General features: G+C 43.5%; 1 protein-coding gene across 1 annotated transcript; it reads left to right on the forward strand.

Moving 5' to 3' along the window:
• The first annotated feature begins 863 nt into the window (after positions 1–863).
• papss2b (3'-phosphoadenosine 5'-phosphosulfate synthase 2b) lies at positions 864–17317 on the forward strand. The gene is made up of 12 exons (XM_036545093.1): positions 864–1089; positions 8724–8838; positions 9370–9605; positions 10089–10227; positions 11206–11324; positions 11717–11830; positions 12570–12681; positions 13112–13317; positions 13579–13714; positions 14483–14751; positions 15801–16030; positions 16140–17317. Exons 1-12 carry the CDS (start codon positions 1063–1065, stop codon positions 16279–16281), a joined length of 1845 nt encoding a protein of 614 aa, XP_036400986.1. The 5' UTR covers positions 864–1062; the 3' UTR covers positions 16282–17317.
• The last annotated feature ends 74 nt before the right edge of the window (positions 17318–17391 follow it).

Raw genomic sequence — 17391 nt, forward strand, 5'->3', positions numbered from 1 at the left:
GCTTGGAAAAAAGCCTCATGCCTTATTTGGTTGTTGGAATGTTTAGCTGTAGTCATATGAATTATTATTATTATTATTATTATTATTATTATCATTATTTTGCTAGTGTGCCATAGATTTTGTGCTTTTTGTTCCACCAACAATAAAATTGGCTATTAAAATATATGTTGGCTCAGTGCTTTATAATAGGTAAAATTACATACATTACTTTACATTCATTTAGCAGACACTCTTACCCAGAGCAACTTCCAGCACAGAAAAGCAGAAATGTATAATCTAAATGTATTTGACAGTATGCCCAATGAGACTTTACTGAGGCTTTCCACTTAACATCAAATTGCTTTAGTTTTTTACTCTCTTACAGGCTGTGTCTGATTTATTCAAACTCACAAAGACTGATAAAATATCTGATAAGAGAATCCATAGAAAGTGAATAGCTCAATCGTTCTATGAAAATGTGAAACACATTTCGACTCGAGTTTAAACTCTAAGTCCATGATTTGCTTTCTGATTGAACGTGAGCATTTTTTCAGTGGAACCATCTCGGATTAAATACCGATAGTACGACGATGTAAACCAAGCAAATTCCCAAATTTGTGTGAAGCAATCCTGCGGGGGTTTCAGTTACTCTGGTTAGAGAAGGAAACGGTCGTTGCATCGGGTGTTCAGCAACTCAGCCTCTGAAATACCATAACTTGGAAAAGTGAATTCCTAATATTTACAGCCTTACAGATTTTTTCACTCTAACGATCGGTGTTGTCTTTCGCAACTTTTCACGGACAATCGTACGTTTCTTCTGAGAAGCTCTCGGATTGCAGAGTGTCGTGAGGCTGACGTGTTGGCTGGTAGGCATTATGCAGATCTGTAGATCTGGGAGGAGGGATGAAGGCAGGCTCACTGAAATGCTACGTGTCTTGCAGTTTCAAACTCCTCTTCTTCCCGATTATTGCCAGCGAATAAACTAGCAAGCCAGTTCGCTAGTTCACCTCAAACAGGCAACACAGGCCGGTCAGCCGTCGGAAGTCCATAAGTTCAGAGTCCATCAGAACATTAGTGTGTACTATGTCTGGAAACAAAAAGCAACGAACGGTAAGAAAATTGTCATTCTACGAGGCAAGCTTTAGAACATTTTCTAACCTATCCTGACTAACGTTACTTAGCACAGTTGTACGTACATTAGCTAATAAGAAGGTAGCTAACTGTGAAGTTTCTGGAATGACACATTGATGTTAGCTATATGCAACAGTTACAAATAGTAACATTATTTTGGATGTGATTGTAATCTGTGGTATGTAGTGGGTAGTCGCATTTTATAGGCTATGTTGGTCATGTATCAATAAACTGTCCAGATTTGTTGTCCTTGCTATGTTACTGTTTTTTGTCACACTAGTTGAAATTGATACATGCTGCCATTGACAACCGGGTGAGATTACGGTTCCTTCCACCGCAAATAACAAAGTTACACTGAGTTAGTGTATAGTCAGTTACACTCAGTGATGTAGCTCTACCACAGAGTGCTGTCTGCTTTGCTATATTGCTGGCTGCATCGCAGATATGAGACTACACTTCTACATTGCCGTTTAAAGCTCACATTCTTGACCGTTCAGAACGTTCAGAGGATTAATTGTTCGTGATATTCTGAAACAGACTATGGACTGTATGTAAGCACAGATGTATTTCTCTCAACCTGTCAAAACACTTTTACTAGAAGCATCTAGAAGTATTTGTGTTTTATATCTGGGAAGATACCGACTTGCAATACCCATTTATAGTGCTTAAGTGACGGCGACAGAGCTAGCATCGTAGGGACTGTACCTTGGGCTGCCCAGAAACAGGCGAGCTCAATGCCACATAAACTAAATGTGTAGAAGTTTGGGGTTAATATTCTAAATTTCTCTGCCACGCCGCGTATCCTCTCACTTCGAGAAATATTTTGTCAGTAGTTCACTACACACCAAACCAAAGCGCGAGGAATTTCAAGTGTTATGGTGACACACAGGTAGCCTAGGTAGTACACATACCCAGTGTAGCTACCCCTATGTTACCCACTATGCATATCTACTAATAGTCTCCTCTACTGCACACGTCTACACTAACAGTCTCCTCCGCGTTAGTATTCCATTTTAGCTATCTGCAGCTGAAAATCAGAATGACATTACGTGACAGTGCACATCGTATTTTTCCCCAGGGTGGAAGTGAAACTCGCAAATAACGCGCGTGCTTCTCAAATGGTCTTGACATTAATTTCCCCTATTATTGTCAGATTAGGAGCTAGTAAAGGGTTAAATGATTTGTGAGTGGGAGGGATGACTTTTGTAATACGTTTTCCCCGATGTTCCAGTTTTCTAACGTATCTAAACGGCTATAGGACATTATTTACGTGAAGATGGAAGCTGCATGTATGGCCTAATGAAACAGAAGAAATATTAGTATTTACTGGTATTGTACACTTGAGGATTAATTGTTGTAGGCTATACTTAATATTGTATGGTTATGTACACACAAGTCTATTACATTGTAATATAAATATTTTTATGTGTGTTTTATTCTAATATCTTTAAAGTGCTTATGTATTTAATGTAGTTACTTAATCCATAAATAAATTATTTTGAGAAACTATGATGATATTACAGGTTTAATAAATGAACGTTTTTGCTCTCTCCACAGTTCCATGTGCTTAGTAGAGAAAACTTGTAAAGCCCACAGACCAGCTGTGGGGCTCACCCTGTGCCACCTCTCGAATGACTTTTAGAGTGTCACAAAATAATAACTTCATCATAAATCGTGCCTTCAAAAAGCATTTCATGCAGGTCTTGACATTTACTGGCAGCAGGGCCTCTTAAAACACCTGCTTTTTCTGTTAACAATAGCCTAGTGCTCTTTGTGCACATATTTAGGTTGTGTAGTACAGTAGTGGTTTAAGGACGTCACTGAATTGTATCCCTTGGGTACTTCGATCTTAGATGGCATTTGCTTCTTCATATTATTTTGCATCATTTGCTTTCATCTGTATCATATTACTGCCACAGATTTGAAGAAACGTTGTTCTTCTCTCCTTATTCCTTGAGGTTGTTTTTCCTTAATATCCTTATTTTTTCTGTTTTCAGTTCAGTTTAAAGGGAGAAAAGTAACAATCAAAGATGTGTAGGTACAGAAAGCATGCCTAAGAGCTATGACTTAATAGCTTAACCACAGATGGTTGTCCCTGTATGATTATGTGGGTAAATATTAAACCACTGTTGAGCCAAACACAGTGAAAGATCAGGTTTTTAAAATTTTAAATTCCCCTGTGCAGCAGTTTGAGAGAGTATCAGTAACTTCCGTAATGGTACTTTTTATTTTTATCATTATTATTATTATTGATTTTGTTCTCAAGCCAAGACTCATGCCAAGTATAGAATCTCACATTCTTCTTCTGTCCAGTTATGCTGCCAGTCGATTGGTTAAAAGGAGGAGCTGCCACTTGATTGGTAAACAGGACATTTTTAACTGCCAGGTAAAGCATCCTCAATTTCTGTATGCAGCAGGCTTAAGAGCACATGACATTTGTTCACAAACAAATGCACAAATTCAACAACTCTGTAATTTTACTAGTTTACTGCAGGCTCCAAAGTAAATATACTACTGCTTTTTATTTCCTGGTAGGTGTGTGTCGAAGGATACAGAAGATGTGTGTAGAAAGTCAGGCCAGCCAGTTTTGTCACATTTTACATAAGCAATGCATGAAGCGTGACAGGCTATCCTGCCACTTCCATTTCTAATCTTGCTAGTCAGCATTCTCATCACTTGTAAATTCATTTTGTAGATGGAACCATTGAGCTCATTCAGTTTGACCTACATAGTTTAACGGGTTAAGCTGCACAGGTCATTACATCAAAAAAGCAATCCAAAGTGCACTATTTTGTGATTATGTCATATGGTAGGGAACTTAAACTATTTGAATAACAAATGCTTTGTCAGTTAGGTGTAGCAAACCTTTTGTTAATCTGTGTGCTAAATGCTCTCACTGCCAGATAACTAGCACAAAGGTGACACATTTAAGCAATGTCATCATTCATTGTTTAACATGCCAGGTCAATGTGCCATTTTTAAAGGCTATGAAATACCCTTTTCTCTTGAATATGACTTGTTTTCTTTTGTTTATGCTGGAGGTGTACACTATAAAAACATTTGCCGAAAGGGTACTAAGAAATGACTTTTTCAGAGTGGCAGATTTATGATTAAAAAAAAGATGCCTGAACTTTTCATATCAAAGGCACAGTGATTCTGTATTTCTTTTGATAGGGCTTAGAGGTAGCAAGGAGTGTTGGCACACAGAGGAACCAGTCAGGCTAGTTGTAACACTAGAGAACCCCACCAGAGGAACAGGCAGTCATTGAACAGCTCTGTCTGACAGTGGAGACACTGTGCACCTACAGTATATGAGTTATTGAGCCATTGGTCTGCATGAATGAAGCTCAGATATCACGTGGCACAGGGCAGCTCGGTGAGAGGTGGTGTGAGTGGTATAAGCAGGCCATGGGGGCTGTGGGCCACGCTGTGGGATTCAATGAATGGCTCTGTTTGTTTCCTCTGGTCCACTGTAGAGCCAGTGATGAGAGAGAAGGAGAGAGAGAGAGGAAAACCAATTTGTCCCCTTCTCCTGGCCACTGTGCACACCGCTTGTGTGGGGACACCATACTTTTTGTAGTTTCTCTTAAGTAGCATGTTGAACTGTAAATTTAAAGCTCAGGTTTGTTCTTTCTTCTAATATTGGAGGGAGAGCGCTCCACTGAAAGTTTAGGGTATCCAACATACCATTATGTATTATTTACAGTGTTCTCATCTGTTTAAAATAAGTCCCATAAATTCAGTTTTCAAATGAACAGATAGTCAGAAGGGATAGATTGTTTCTGGGTGGAAACAACCCCACTGTAATTGTCTGAACTAAATATTATCTGCCTGCTATTGTCATATTAAGTCGATTGGATAATGACTTGTATGACAATATAGTATTTGACTGTCTTTCAATGCATGGTTAATTAAACTGCCAATTTAAACATTGCCTGTACTGTAAGAATGCTTCCTTTCAGTTTGAGTCTTACTGTCCAGCTAGGAGCTTGGCTGTGTCATCTGCTGATAATGGCTGGGAGTCCACATCAGGAAAACAAATAGGCTTCATTTTGCCAGGGATAGGGGTGAGTAGGTCAGCCAGGGTCCCCCTGTCACACCACTCTCCACCTCCTCCAACTGATTTGGGTGCACTCGTTGGATACACCTATCCTCTGTTCGGCACCTGCCTCTTTGTGAGCTGTGGGGCTTAGCTGTGGAAAGTAGTTGTGGTAGTATGTGTGTGTGTGTGTGTGTGTGTTGGAGAATTGCATTCACCTCACCCTGTTATTCTTCATGCATTTAGATGTTGCTGCAATGGGATGAGAATGATGTGCAATTGCCTACTCCAAAAAAAAAAAAAATTGTGTGAAAAATGGGGAAAGTGAGAAGTTACATTTATATGCAACAAAGAATAAAAATAACAAAGAATGATTTGTTTTGACAGGGCGTAGGGAACATTTTTTTACACCCCCACATAGCTATCAGTTGCTGTCACCTTGGCTTTTGTCGGTCCCAACCTCTCTGTCGTACGGTTTTCCTGTGTGTAACTTTCATTTGTGTCTAGTTATCTAAGGATTAATATTTGACAGCCAATAATCATTGCTGTTTTTGCATTGCAATAAATGTCAATAAATGATCCTTTCCCAGTTGCACTCTGGAAACAATGAAGTTAAAGCAACAGTGTAAGCAACAAGGGAAATCAGGTTCAGCCAAACAAAACAGACCCTCTCTCTGCCTAAGTAGCCGAAAGAATGCAACCCTCTAAATGAACTTTTACTGTACTCAGTCTTACAGGGTTGCTGTTTGGCTGAGGAATGGTTATTTTAGACACAGGTTATGTTATTTCACTTTAACTTGCCTTGGTGGTTTTTGGTCAACTGTTTTTGCCTTTAAAAGAAGGCACACACCGTTTAAAAAGTCAGTATTACTGGTAGCATAGAGACTTGGGTGTTAAGGCAATTCTGAAATGAAGCTTCATTTTGAGGTAAGCTCAGGTCAGGGCCCACTTTAAACAAACAGACTTTGGTGAGCTGTGTTCTCACTCCAGTTTGTTCATTTAAAATCCTTGCTGCCTGTTCGGGTGTGTCATTTTGGGAGTACACTTCAGCACTTTATGTTGCCGTCATGTTTGGCCGGAGATCCCTGTACTCCAAAACAGAACCACAGTCTTTACACTGAATCCTTTTTTTATACTCCTGACTTGCAGGGCCTATTTGCAGTGCAGAGGTTTTGGCTGCTGGGGAGAGAGAGTGAGTCGACTGTCTGAGAAGAGCTGGCACCGGGGCCGTGCTGAATAATTGCTTGTTTCTTTACTGGCAGAAGAGTGGCACCAGGGTGGTGTGTGCGTGCGCGTATGTGTGAGAGCGAGGCAGTGGAGAGGGGTGAGGGAGGAAGGGGGGTGGGACAAAATTTGCCACATCACCATTTAACTGCAGCACAGTGGTTACATTGTCCGAGCTACCCCCGCTCTGCGAGCGGAGCATGCTCCGCTGTTATCCAGCCCCTTGCTGAAGGTAGTAGGCAGTTGCTCTGTGAGATTCCCTTAAACTGTGCATTTTTACACAAGTATTACTGTCTCATACAAGTATGAGAAAGAAAAGCTTTTGATTTTGCCCAGCAGTCCCCATCAGTGAGCCCTCCTCCTGTTACCCTGCAGTGAGCGGCACAATGGTGCCGGACGCATTTCCTCATTCCGTGTGCCCTCATCAGGCACAGAGCTGCTTTTTAAATATTCACCTCTCTGGCTGAGTGGCTCTTTTTAAATATTCACCCACCCAAGCTGAGTGACTCTCTGACCTGCGTGGATGAATGCCTCTGTGAAGGGCAGGCCTGTGGGGGCAGCCTGGCAACGCGCATAGGTTAACTGACGTGCCGGCACCACCTGTGTGGCAGCTGAGCGAGGGGCGCTTTACGGCCGAAACCCCAGAGGCCCTGACAGGAAGCTGGGGCGTGCTGCGGTGGGCCGACCGCCAGTTGGTCCATTCGCCGCCCCGGCCGGACGGCCCCGTGGAGGGCTGGCCCTGGCCCTCCTGTGCGCCGCTTATGTAAGACAATGCCGGAGTTCAGCTGGAAGTTGTGAGTGCGTGGCTGTGTGACGCTCCCTCTGCGAGCAGCAGTGCAGCGTACAGTACAGGGCAGGGGCCCGCAGCGGGGCTGCACACTACACAGCCCAGCTTTTGTCTTCTCAGTTTGCCACTCTCACAGCTCTCCCCCTGAGATTATTTAACATGGCTAACGAAGTGCTGGCTGTGTCAGTTATTTAAAAAGCTCTCTCATGCGTACCCCTGAGCTTGCAAAGAAACACAGGACAGGTTTTTCCGTTGGGCAAAACGGAAAACTATAATGGATGAGGCCAAATATTAGATCATTACATTAGATCATCAATTACTAGGATCAATTACTTGGATTGATACTGACATGCTTATTAAAGCTTGTCAGTGGTTTTTGTAATTTAATTATTTACCTCATATAAAACGCACACCTGTACTGAGCAATGCTTTTTGAGCAGTGCTTTGCTTCTGAACTGCATAATTGGTCTGAAGCCTTCCCTGAGATTAGCGTTGACAGGAAAAGTTTGCTGCACAGAGAAGCAAGATGATCGCATTTATTACTATGCAGTGTGAAGGTCTGGTTTGAGATGAGGGAAACTGAGGTTATAATTTGGCCATCGCAGTCGTCTGATATTATATATCCATCGAGTACCTTTGCCCCACCTCAGCCTAAGTCCTACCAAGGTTCATGAGTGTAAACCTGGAAATCAGCAGGGAGTGGATTGCTTGTAAAAAACACAAAGAATGTACTACCAAAGGCACACTTTATTGTTTGAGAGGAAGTCTATGAGAAGTGAAGCTGCCATTATGTTTTGGCATTCAGAGAATAATAAACTAATAGTATGTTTACTGTGCGTATGATATCATGTTTCGTATCATAATTCACTTTCCTATAATGAAGGCATTCATTTCTAGCCGTCATTTTTTGATATTGTAGCATTGTTTTCTCAAGAACAAATGCATTTATTTGGTTTTGCTCGCCCTTACCTACGTCACTGAGTAATACAGTAATGTCACATTGAAATGACTTTCTTTTGTTTTGTATAAAATAATTGTTTTCAGTGTGTGCCAAAGATATGAAATATTTGAGGCTCATATTATCTCAGTGTGTAAAGGTGTATGTAGGATGATGTCAGTGACTCTGGAAACAACGGATTCTTAAACAGTTTTTCCCCCAGAATTCTGTAGAACCTTATAAATTTCGCATGGGTCCAGGCCTCTGAGCGTCCTGTTATTTCAGCTGGTGTACAGACATTGTTTTTATATCTGACTTATGAGGAAAAAATACTGCCAGGATGGGGGAAATATTTTGACATATTGTCTTTAGGTGGTTTTTTTAGGCCTGTGGGGTACAAATGAATTACAAAGCTCAGTTTTTTGCTCCCCTCATGTGCAGTGGTCTAAAAACCCTTGGGGGGGTCATGTGAAGTTGCAGCTGACATTAATATTTCATGGTTGACTGCAAACCCATAATGCTGTTCGATATTCGGTTGCTGTTGTGCCTTTTGCTCTCACGTGTTGTCCGCCTTCGCCGGTGTCTGAAGCACCGGTGTCTGACGCACAGCTTGCTGCGTTTTTCAGGATCTCCAGAGATCGACCAACGTGGTGTACCAGGCTCACCATGTGAGCAGGAGCAAGAGAGGCCAAGTGGTGGGCACCAGAGGAGGCTTCCGAGGCTGCACTGTCTGGCTGACTGGTAAGCCAAGTGCCACCAGTGGCGTGGTGGGCAGGAGACATCACGGTACTGGGCAGACCAGTAAAATCAGAGTTCCGCTCGAGATTACATTACATTACATTCATTTAACAGACGTTCTTATCCAGAGCAACTTCCAGCACAATAGAACATAAGTGTATCCATTCAAGTTAAATGAGCAATGGTGTCAGACCATTGAGTGTGAACATAACACCATTCAAGCCCTACCACAAGTAAACATGCACAATCTGACGAAGCAGTGGAAGCCAAGTATACTACCGTACAAATTATGATGCTTTGCACCGAGGCTGCAGTGCAGCCCTCCAGGCCTTTGCCGCCGCATAACTTCCTGTGTCCCTCTGTGGAATTCCATGCGGGCATGTGCAGCCCGTGTGTTTCCACTTTGGTTCCTCTTTCGTGCTGCCACATTTACCCAGATCCAAACAGCAGCTGTACTGCACACATCAAACGATGCCTTGGTTGGAATTCACCCATGTCATGGCTTAACTTTTTTTTTTGTCATCAATCACGCAGGCCTGTCTGGTGCTGGGAAGACCACGGTTGGCTTTGCTCTGGAGGAGTACCTGGTGTCTCACGCCATCCCCTGCTACTCGCTGGACGGGGACAACATCCGGCATGGGCTCAACAAAAACCTGGGCTTCACTTCCGCGGACAGGGAGGAGAACATCCGCCGCATCGCCGAGGTGGCGAAGCTGTTCGCTGACGCCGGCCTCGTGTGCATCACCAGCTTCATTTCCCCCTTCACCAAGGTGAGCTACACCCTTTTGCGTGTTTCCATCACCCTAAACAAGAGAATTTTCACCCCACTTCAGTAATTAAACCAAAATTGGACACACAAATGACTGCAATAAAGCTACAATGATTAGAGGCTAACCAGGAAGGTTTACTGTAAGGGTGATGGCATGAATCCAAGGATTCATACTGAATACTGAATACACAGGTTGATGCAACTGTCTGAGGACCAGGTGAAGTCTATGATACTGTGTCACGCTACGTTGCTCTTCATTCACCAGTAAATCACATTAAATGTTTGCCTAAGATACGCCTTTACTCAGGATGACTTACCATGCTCGCATGTTATCAGTTTATATAGCTTATAAACGATGTTTCGCAATTATGGCTAAGCACAGTGCCACGCCTGGGAAGCCAAGTGCAAACCTGCGGATTATGAGGCCTGTTCCTTACCGTTACACCATGCCAATACCTGTGACACACTTTTGGTCTGTGCGCAGGACCGAGCCGAGGCCAGGAAGATCCACGAGAGTGCCGGGCTGCCCTTCTTCGAGGTGTTCGTCAACGCGCCCCTGGAGGTGTGTGAGCAACGGGACGTCAAAGGACTGTACAAGAGGGCCCGCGCCGGAGAGATTAAAGGTACCACACTGACTGTGCGAACGAAGAGCTGAGGACGGGATGAGACAAAGACCACAAAGTGCCTTTCATCCACTTCTCAATTTAGCAGATGTCATTATCTGGATGATACAGTGCTGTTAATTCTATAGAACATACAAGACACTCATTGTGAGGGATAAGGAATGGTAGTAGAGACAGTGAAAAATGTAATTACTTGCTGCAGTGGCAGTTTCAGTTACAGAAACAAAACACCTCTGTAGCCTTAGCAAGTGTTATGATAATGATAATCATATATATATATCAGTCATAATCATCATAATCATGTATATCATAATCTGTATCAAGCAGGTACATGCAGTTGCTTGAGGGGCACGTTTCTGGAGGTTTTTAGTATTGCATTTAATACTTTGTGAGGTGGGACAAATAGCAAAAACTTGCTTTTGAGGGATGGAGCATCTACCCCAGCATTAGCCTCACAAATACAGGCAGTCTGGGTTTTGTGCGGAACTGGTTCATGACAATCCACATGTACATTTGTCAAATTAGCGCCATTACAACAGAAAATCCTGATTCACGACACATCTTTAAGGTTAATATCTTTAAGGGAACAAATCTGCAGTCATCCAATGTTCTGTAATCAGGAGCGTAACCTCAACTTAAAACACTGTGTTCTATCCAAACAAGGGATTCAGTGAATGGTCAACTTATCAGTTATCCAACCTGCTTCCCAGGAATGTTTCTCGAAAGCTGGGGCTGCCTGGACATGCCAGTCCAAGTTACAGATTTCATCAAGGAATTTCAGAATGTTCAAAAGAGCTTGGGTGCAATCTGAGATGCGGCTTTGATTGTACGACAGGCTTGGCTCAAAGGAACCTTTTTTTGTTGCGTCAGTTAACCTCACTTCTCTTCTGACAGTACCACCCATCTACAGCAGTGCAAACCTTAGCAGAGAGAATTTGCCTCCTTTGGTAGACTGAACACTCGGCCCTGTCGCCCCAGGCTTCACTGGAATCGACTCGGACTACGAGAAGCCTGACGCCCCTGAGCTGGTCCTGAAGACCGGAGAGATCACTGTGAATGAGTGCATCCAGCATGTGGTGGAGCTTCTGAAGGAGCAGGTGAGCCTGCAGCCTTTAGATTTGTGCTCGTCCCCTCCAACTCCCCTTCCCCATTACCCCCCACCCCCCCCTTTCTGGCAGCTGCTTAACCCTTTCGTATGTGACTTATTTTATGCTACAGTATGTTTATGTACGTGGTTTGTTACATTTTGTTTAGCGTTATTAAGGTTCTCATAGTTTTCACCACCGTATTTGCTATACTTCGTAATGTTAAATCACTGTTTCCTCAAAGCTAACGTTAGCTAGAATTTTTCTAATCAAGTGTGCTGATTACACCAGTGTGACCGTACACACGAGAAGACAGCAGAGGGGTGTTCTGTGCTAGAGTGGAGGGAATGATTCTGGAGTTAACATGAAGTGAGCCGGATAACACCGTGGGTCTATTTCTCCAGAACATCGTACCCACTGGCGTCATGGAGGAGGTGAACGAGCTCTTCGTTTCCGAGAACAAGCTGAATCTTGCAATTGCCGATGCCAACACTCTACCCACCCTTAGCATCACCAAGGTAACGTTGTATAACAAACTAAAAAAAAAGTTTTTCCACATTTTTTTTGTCATGGCATTTGAAATTGTCTCAGCAAGGACAATTTTTCAGTGTGTTCTAGTGTACAAATAGATAACTTTCGAGAGTAATTATTTATTTTGTGTTGTTTACTTTGCTTTTAGATTAACAGGCAACTTTGGCATCATTATTCATGTGCTGAAGCGTGCTTGTCCGTTTAGGGACAGCAATCTTTTGGACGTTTACCTCGTCATTAAGCAAGACTCAGTATGAGAGTTCAAAACAACAGAGCTCAGGTAGAGGAAAATAATAGAACCCTGGTAAGGAGAGGCATGAGGGCTCCATTTCGCAGCCGTCTTTTGGTAAAAATCTCAGTGTAATCCGTTTTAACTTGTTTCAACTGTCCAGGAATGCCACAATATGAACTTTGTTGAAAAACCAAGTTAAATCAGGGGCTTGAAACATTAAAATTAAAAATGTGACCATAACAATTGCACATTGCCGAAATGTTACAATATACAGGTTTTGATGCTCTTTGTGTAATATAACAAATTATATGTATAACAAACATTGACTTGTGTGAAATATTCCCTTCAGCTCCATCACTATTTAGTGTAACGTGCACGTAATGGTGTTACTTAAACAGTGCACAAGGGATTTGTACTGCAGCTCAACATCCTGCTAACAGAGTGGATGCTGGTTCTTGCTCTCCTAATGGTCATATTTCCTTGCTTTTCTCCAGCTGGATCTGCAGTGGGTACAAGTGCTAGCTGAAGGCTGGGCCAGTCCTCTTAAGGGCTTCATGAGAGAGAGGGAGTTTCTACAAGTCCTGCATTTCAGCACACTACTGGATGGTAGCTGGACATCTTGAATTCTGAACACCCAAACCCATTTTCCTGTATAAAGTATATTGTTTGTTATGCTTGAGTGATGTTAGGGGTTTTCCACATTCAGAACAAAATGAAAAAATCAATTGACACACACTGTATTGAGATCTGTATTGATAATCTGTGATACTATTCAGGGTGGGAAAAGCCCCTGTTTAAAGGTCAGAAGACCAATATGTTTCCCTTCCATATTTAGATTTTTTTGGCATTGATTGTAGGTTATTGTGATATTACCTACACATAGATCAAGATTTTGTTTTCCTTGGTGGTGGGATTGTAGAGGTTCACCGGTGTCTCAGGGAAAACCAATTAGTAATTATGGAGCTCACGTGTCTTGTCTGAAAATGGCAGCTTCTGAATAGCGTACTAAGTGATCTGCTCGCTGTGATGTTGGCAGGCGGCACCATCAACCTGTCTGTGCCGATCGTCCTGCCCGTTTCAACCGAGAAGAAGGAGAGCCTTGACGGCTGCGCTGCCTTTGCCCTGGAGTACAAAGGCCGGAGAGTGGCCATCCTCCGCAACCCGGAGTTTTACGAACACCGCAAGGAGGAGCGCTGCTCCAGGCAGTGGGGAACCTCCTGCCCGCAGCACCCTTACATTAAGGTCAGACTCGCCTTTCACATTACCGTGGCAACCGCCGCCATAAATCATTTTCCGTTTTCACCCTCCCCCTTTATGTGTTTGCAGACGATAATGTGGGCGCTCTTTTTTTAGAAATACATTTGCGGAGATAATAAGGGATGTCTCTGTTAAGATATTAACGGACGGCACTGAGACAGAATCAATATCGCACTGGCTGCATCTGTAAATAAGATGGGTGCGCCTGAGTGACTGTAAACACCTGCCATATGTCGTCTTTAATAGATGGTAATGGAGAGTGGCGATTGGCTGGTCGGCGGTGACCTGGAAGTCCTCGAACGAATCAAGTGGAATGACGGCCTGGATCAGTACCGTCTGACTCCCCGGGAACTGAAGCAGAAATTCAAGGGGATGAAAGCAGGTAAAAGATCACAATCAGGATATGTGTCACAAATCACTGCCTCACCCGCTGAGGGAAATGGTGCATTGTGCTTCAGCACTTGCCAAGGGTGCGGAGGGCTAAAGAAAGCAGTAGTTACAGAGCACACTTCCTCATCCCTTGGCAGTTCCATTACCTGTAACCTCCTGGAGAAGGACAAAGCTGCATCACAAGCCATTACTGTGTTTGAGTGATGGGAAATATGAGAAGGATGAGTATCATCCCTCTGGAGCAGTCTCCACTATTTTCTATGTCTACAGGAAAAATCATCAAGTAATATACACCTGATCCAACTTAGAAATCAGCTGGTACCCTGAGGGTTTTAAAATGTAGGGTCCATTTGCCACACGGCGTCCTATTAAATTTTGCATCAAAATTGTTGTGTAGCATAGTGGTTAGGCTGAGGGCTTGTAAACAGAAAGTTGCTGGTTTGATTGATTGTTGGGGCAGTGGTGCTGTACCTTTGGGCAAGGTAATTAAACCAGAATTGCCTCAGTAAATATCCAGCCATGTGGCTAACATGTAAAAATTGTAACCTATGTAAATCCCTCTGGATTAGAGCATCTAAATGACAATATGTTCCTGAAAAAATATGGCCAATTCATTTTATGTGAAAATTTATGTAAACAATGTTCTGAGCATGAAAAAGGCATTTAAAAGTGCTTGCATACCTCAGTGTGAGCCCTGGGAGTTCTGTGACTCATGAAACTCTGTTGTGTGTGTGTGTGTGTGTGTGCACGTGTCCACCAGACGCCGTTTTCGCGTTCCAGCTCCGCAACCCTGTCCACAACGGGCACGCCCTGCTGATGCAGGACACCAAGCGGCGGCTGCTGGAGCGCGGTTACCAGCGCCCGGTGCTGCTGCTCCACCCGCTGGGCGGGTGGACCAAGGACGACGACGTGCCCCTGGACTGGCGCATGAAGCAGCATGCCGCCGTGCTGGAGGAGGGAGTACTGGACCCGGACTCCACCATCGTGGCCATATTCCCCTCTCCCATGATGTACGCCGGGCCGACGGAGGTACCGCTGGCTACTCGCACTGTTCCTCCGCTTTGCACACTAGCCCTCTCAGGACTGAGGTGGTTAGTGTGCCTTTCGAACAGGCAAACGCAAAGACGGCCTCCAGTTTAAGTTTGTTAACGGCTGACTAACTTGACTAACCTGTGGTGAGAAATAGAGGTTGGGCAAACATGAGTACTGGTAGCTTCCCTTCCAGTAAAAGCTTGCACCCAGGACAGGACAAACAGGCATTCATTAACTGCTGTGGAAAAGTAATTTACTGCTGAAAGTACACAGTGAACTACAATGCCACAAACTTTACCCCACAGACCAGGGGTGGAGCCGATGGCTCATTGCAGAGGGGGCGAGGACCTGTGGTGGGCCCTTACACAGCCTATTACAGGCTGTATGGAGATGCAAGACAGATCCAAGGGGAAAGTTACGGAGACAGTAGGGCGGAACGGAGAAAAATGCAGATTACAATGAGGTGTGCTATTTCAGCACACCTCATTGCGTGAGACCATTTTTAAATACCGCGGGTCTGTCAGCAGTGATGGCGATGGGAAATAAAACAAGACAGCCGGTGATCGCCGAGTTCCTACTTAGGGACTCGAACAGAGGGCGTAATTTTCCTGTTTGTACACTTACACAAGGATACTGGACAGCGAATAAAGTTTTCTGTAACTCTATTGTGTCTCTGCTCATTCAAAATAAATATTGCGGCGAGAAAATTAGCTAGGGGTCGGTCGAAACCATTACGCCCTCAGTCTGACTTTTAAATTTTTCTCTTGCAATCAAAACACACAAACAAACTTTATTCAAAATACTCAACAAACAAAAATGCATGTTCAGTCAGGCAGATTGGGCCCAAGGTGGACCCCTTTGTTACTGGAAGAACCGTAGGCCCAGGGCAGCCACACCCTCTGCCCCCCCCTACTCGCTCCGCTACAGCCACAGACGTTACTATAGGGTTTCTGAGGACATTCAAAATAAATAGTTCCCTTAATGTTTGTGTTTGGCCCAGAACCCTGCACTAGGGTGAACTCCTGTTTGTGTTTGCGTTACCTCAGGTGCAGTGGCACTGCCGGGCACGGATGATAGCCGGGTCCAACTTCTACATCGTCGGCCGAGACCCTGCAGGCATGCCCCACCCGGAGACCAAGCAGGACCTGTACGAGCCCACACACGGGGGCAAGGTGCTGACCATGGCCCCCGGCCTCACCTCTGTGGAGATCATCCCCTTCCGAGTCGCTGCTTACAACAAAACCAAGAGAGCCATGGATTTCTACGACAAGGAGAGGTGAGGCGCACAACAGTCCCTTACATCATCAGTTCTTTACGTCCAGGTTGTTCCAAGGACACAGAATCCCGGGTCCCCTGCTCACTGCCATGCTGCCTTGCTTTTTCAGGCACAGTGAGTTTGAGTTCATCTCCGGCACCCGAATGAGAAAGCTGGCAAGGAGCGGCGAGAACCCACCCGATGGCTTCATGGCCCCCAAAGCCTGGAAGGTCCTCACCGAGTACTACACCTCTCTGCAGAAGGACCAGTGAACACACATCTCACTCCCTGGAAAAAAAGACCTGAGGTCTCCCTTCAGCACAGAAACGGAAACATTCCTATTTTATATTCTTCTTTAATTCTTCATGTTTAATCTTCATATATGAAGGTCTGTAGTCACACATATTTTATAACTGTAAAATTGTCTTGTATTAGCAGTATGATTGTATTTTTACCATCTGATTCTCTGATTACTCCAGCAGTCTGAGACAGATGTAGAGAAGCTGATAAAAGCAAGTCTCTGCTGGTTAAACCACAAAATTTCAGCACTTGCCAGTTGACAGCTGAAGAGAGCTGTCGTTACATTGCACACAGTACTGGTAAATGTGAGTGCATGTGGTAAACCCCCACAAAAGACATGGTGAAATGGTGTGCAACACAATTATTTCTCACCATTTTAGGGTTGACCCTACATTTACACTCTGAATGACCCTGTGCAGAGTTTGAAATGGTAACAATTTAGACTAATCATTACCTTTCACATTCAGTTATGAGCCAAGTGAGATTACTGAAGTTACATTCATGAGCAATCATGTATTTCATGTATGGAAATTTGTGGCATTTTTGTAAGTATTAAGTTATTATTCTTGAATGCTTTCGTGCAGCATCCACTGTTGATACGGGATTGGGGAACATCATTTCCTGGTATCACCTAACATTGAAAAGGGCTACCTATGCATTTTCCTCTACACAGCACAAGTGCCTTTTTCTGTTGAATGTCAATATGAATGTACTACTGTACAAGTATGTAACATTTCTATTTTTAAAGCTGTGATTGGATGCCTAAATGAATGATGTTATCTTGCATTAGCATATCTTCATATCTGAATCTAATTAGGTGGCAATTAGGGATAAGAAACCCTTATGTTGGTTTTGCAGGTACCAATGGGATAGCCCCCCATGTGTGACAGGAAAAAAACATATTTATTGAATTCAGTCTTTGTGCCTTAACTGATTCTTTTTATATTTATCTTAACTTTTTAAACTGTAATTTTAGTAGAAATATTAAATCTTTCAAATAAACCTTTACCTTTGATTTCTTGGTGTTATCATTGAGACATTTTAGAAGACACCCTTATCTGGAGTACCACAAAGTGCATAAA

Source organism: Megalops cyprinoides, chromosome 1, assembly GCF_013368585.1.
Source record: "Megalops cyprinoides isolate fMegCyp1 chromosome 1, fMegCyp1.pri, whole genome shotgun sequence".
NCBI classification, from domain to species: domain Eukaryota; kingdom Metazoa; phylum Chordata; class Actinopteri; order Elopiformes; family Megalopidae; genus Megalops; species Megalops cyprinoides.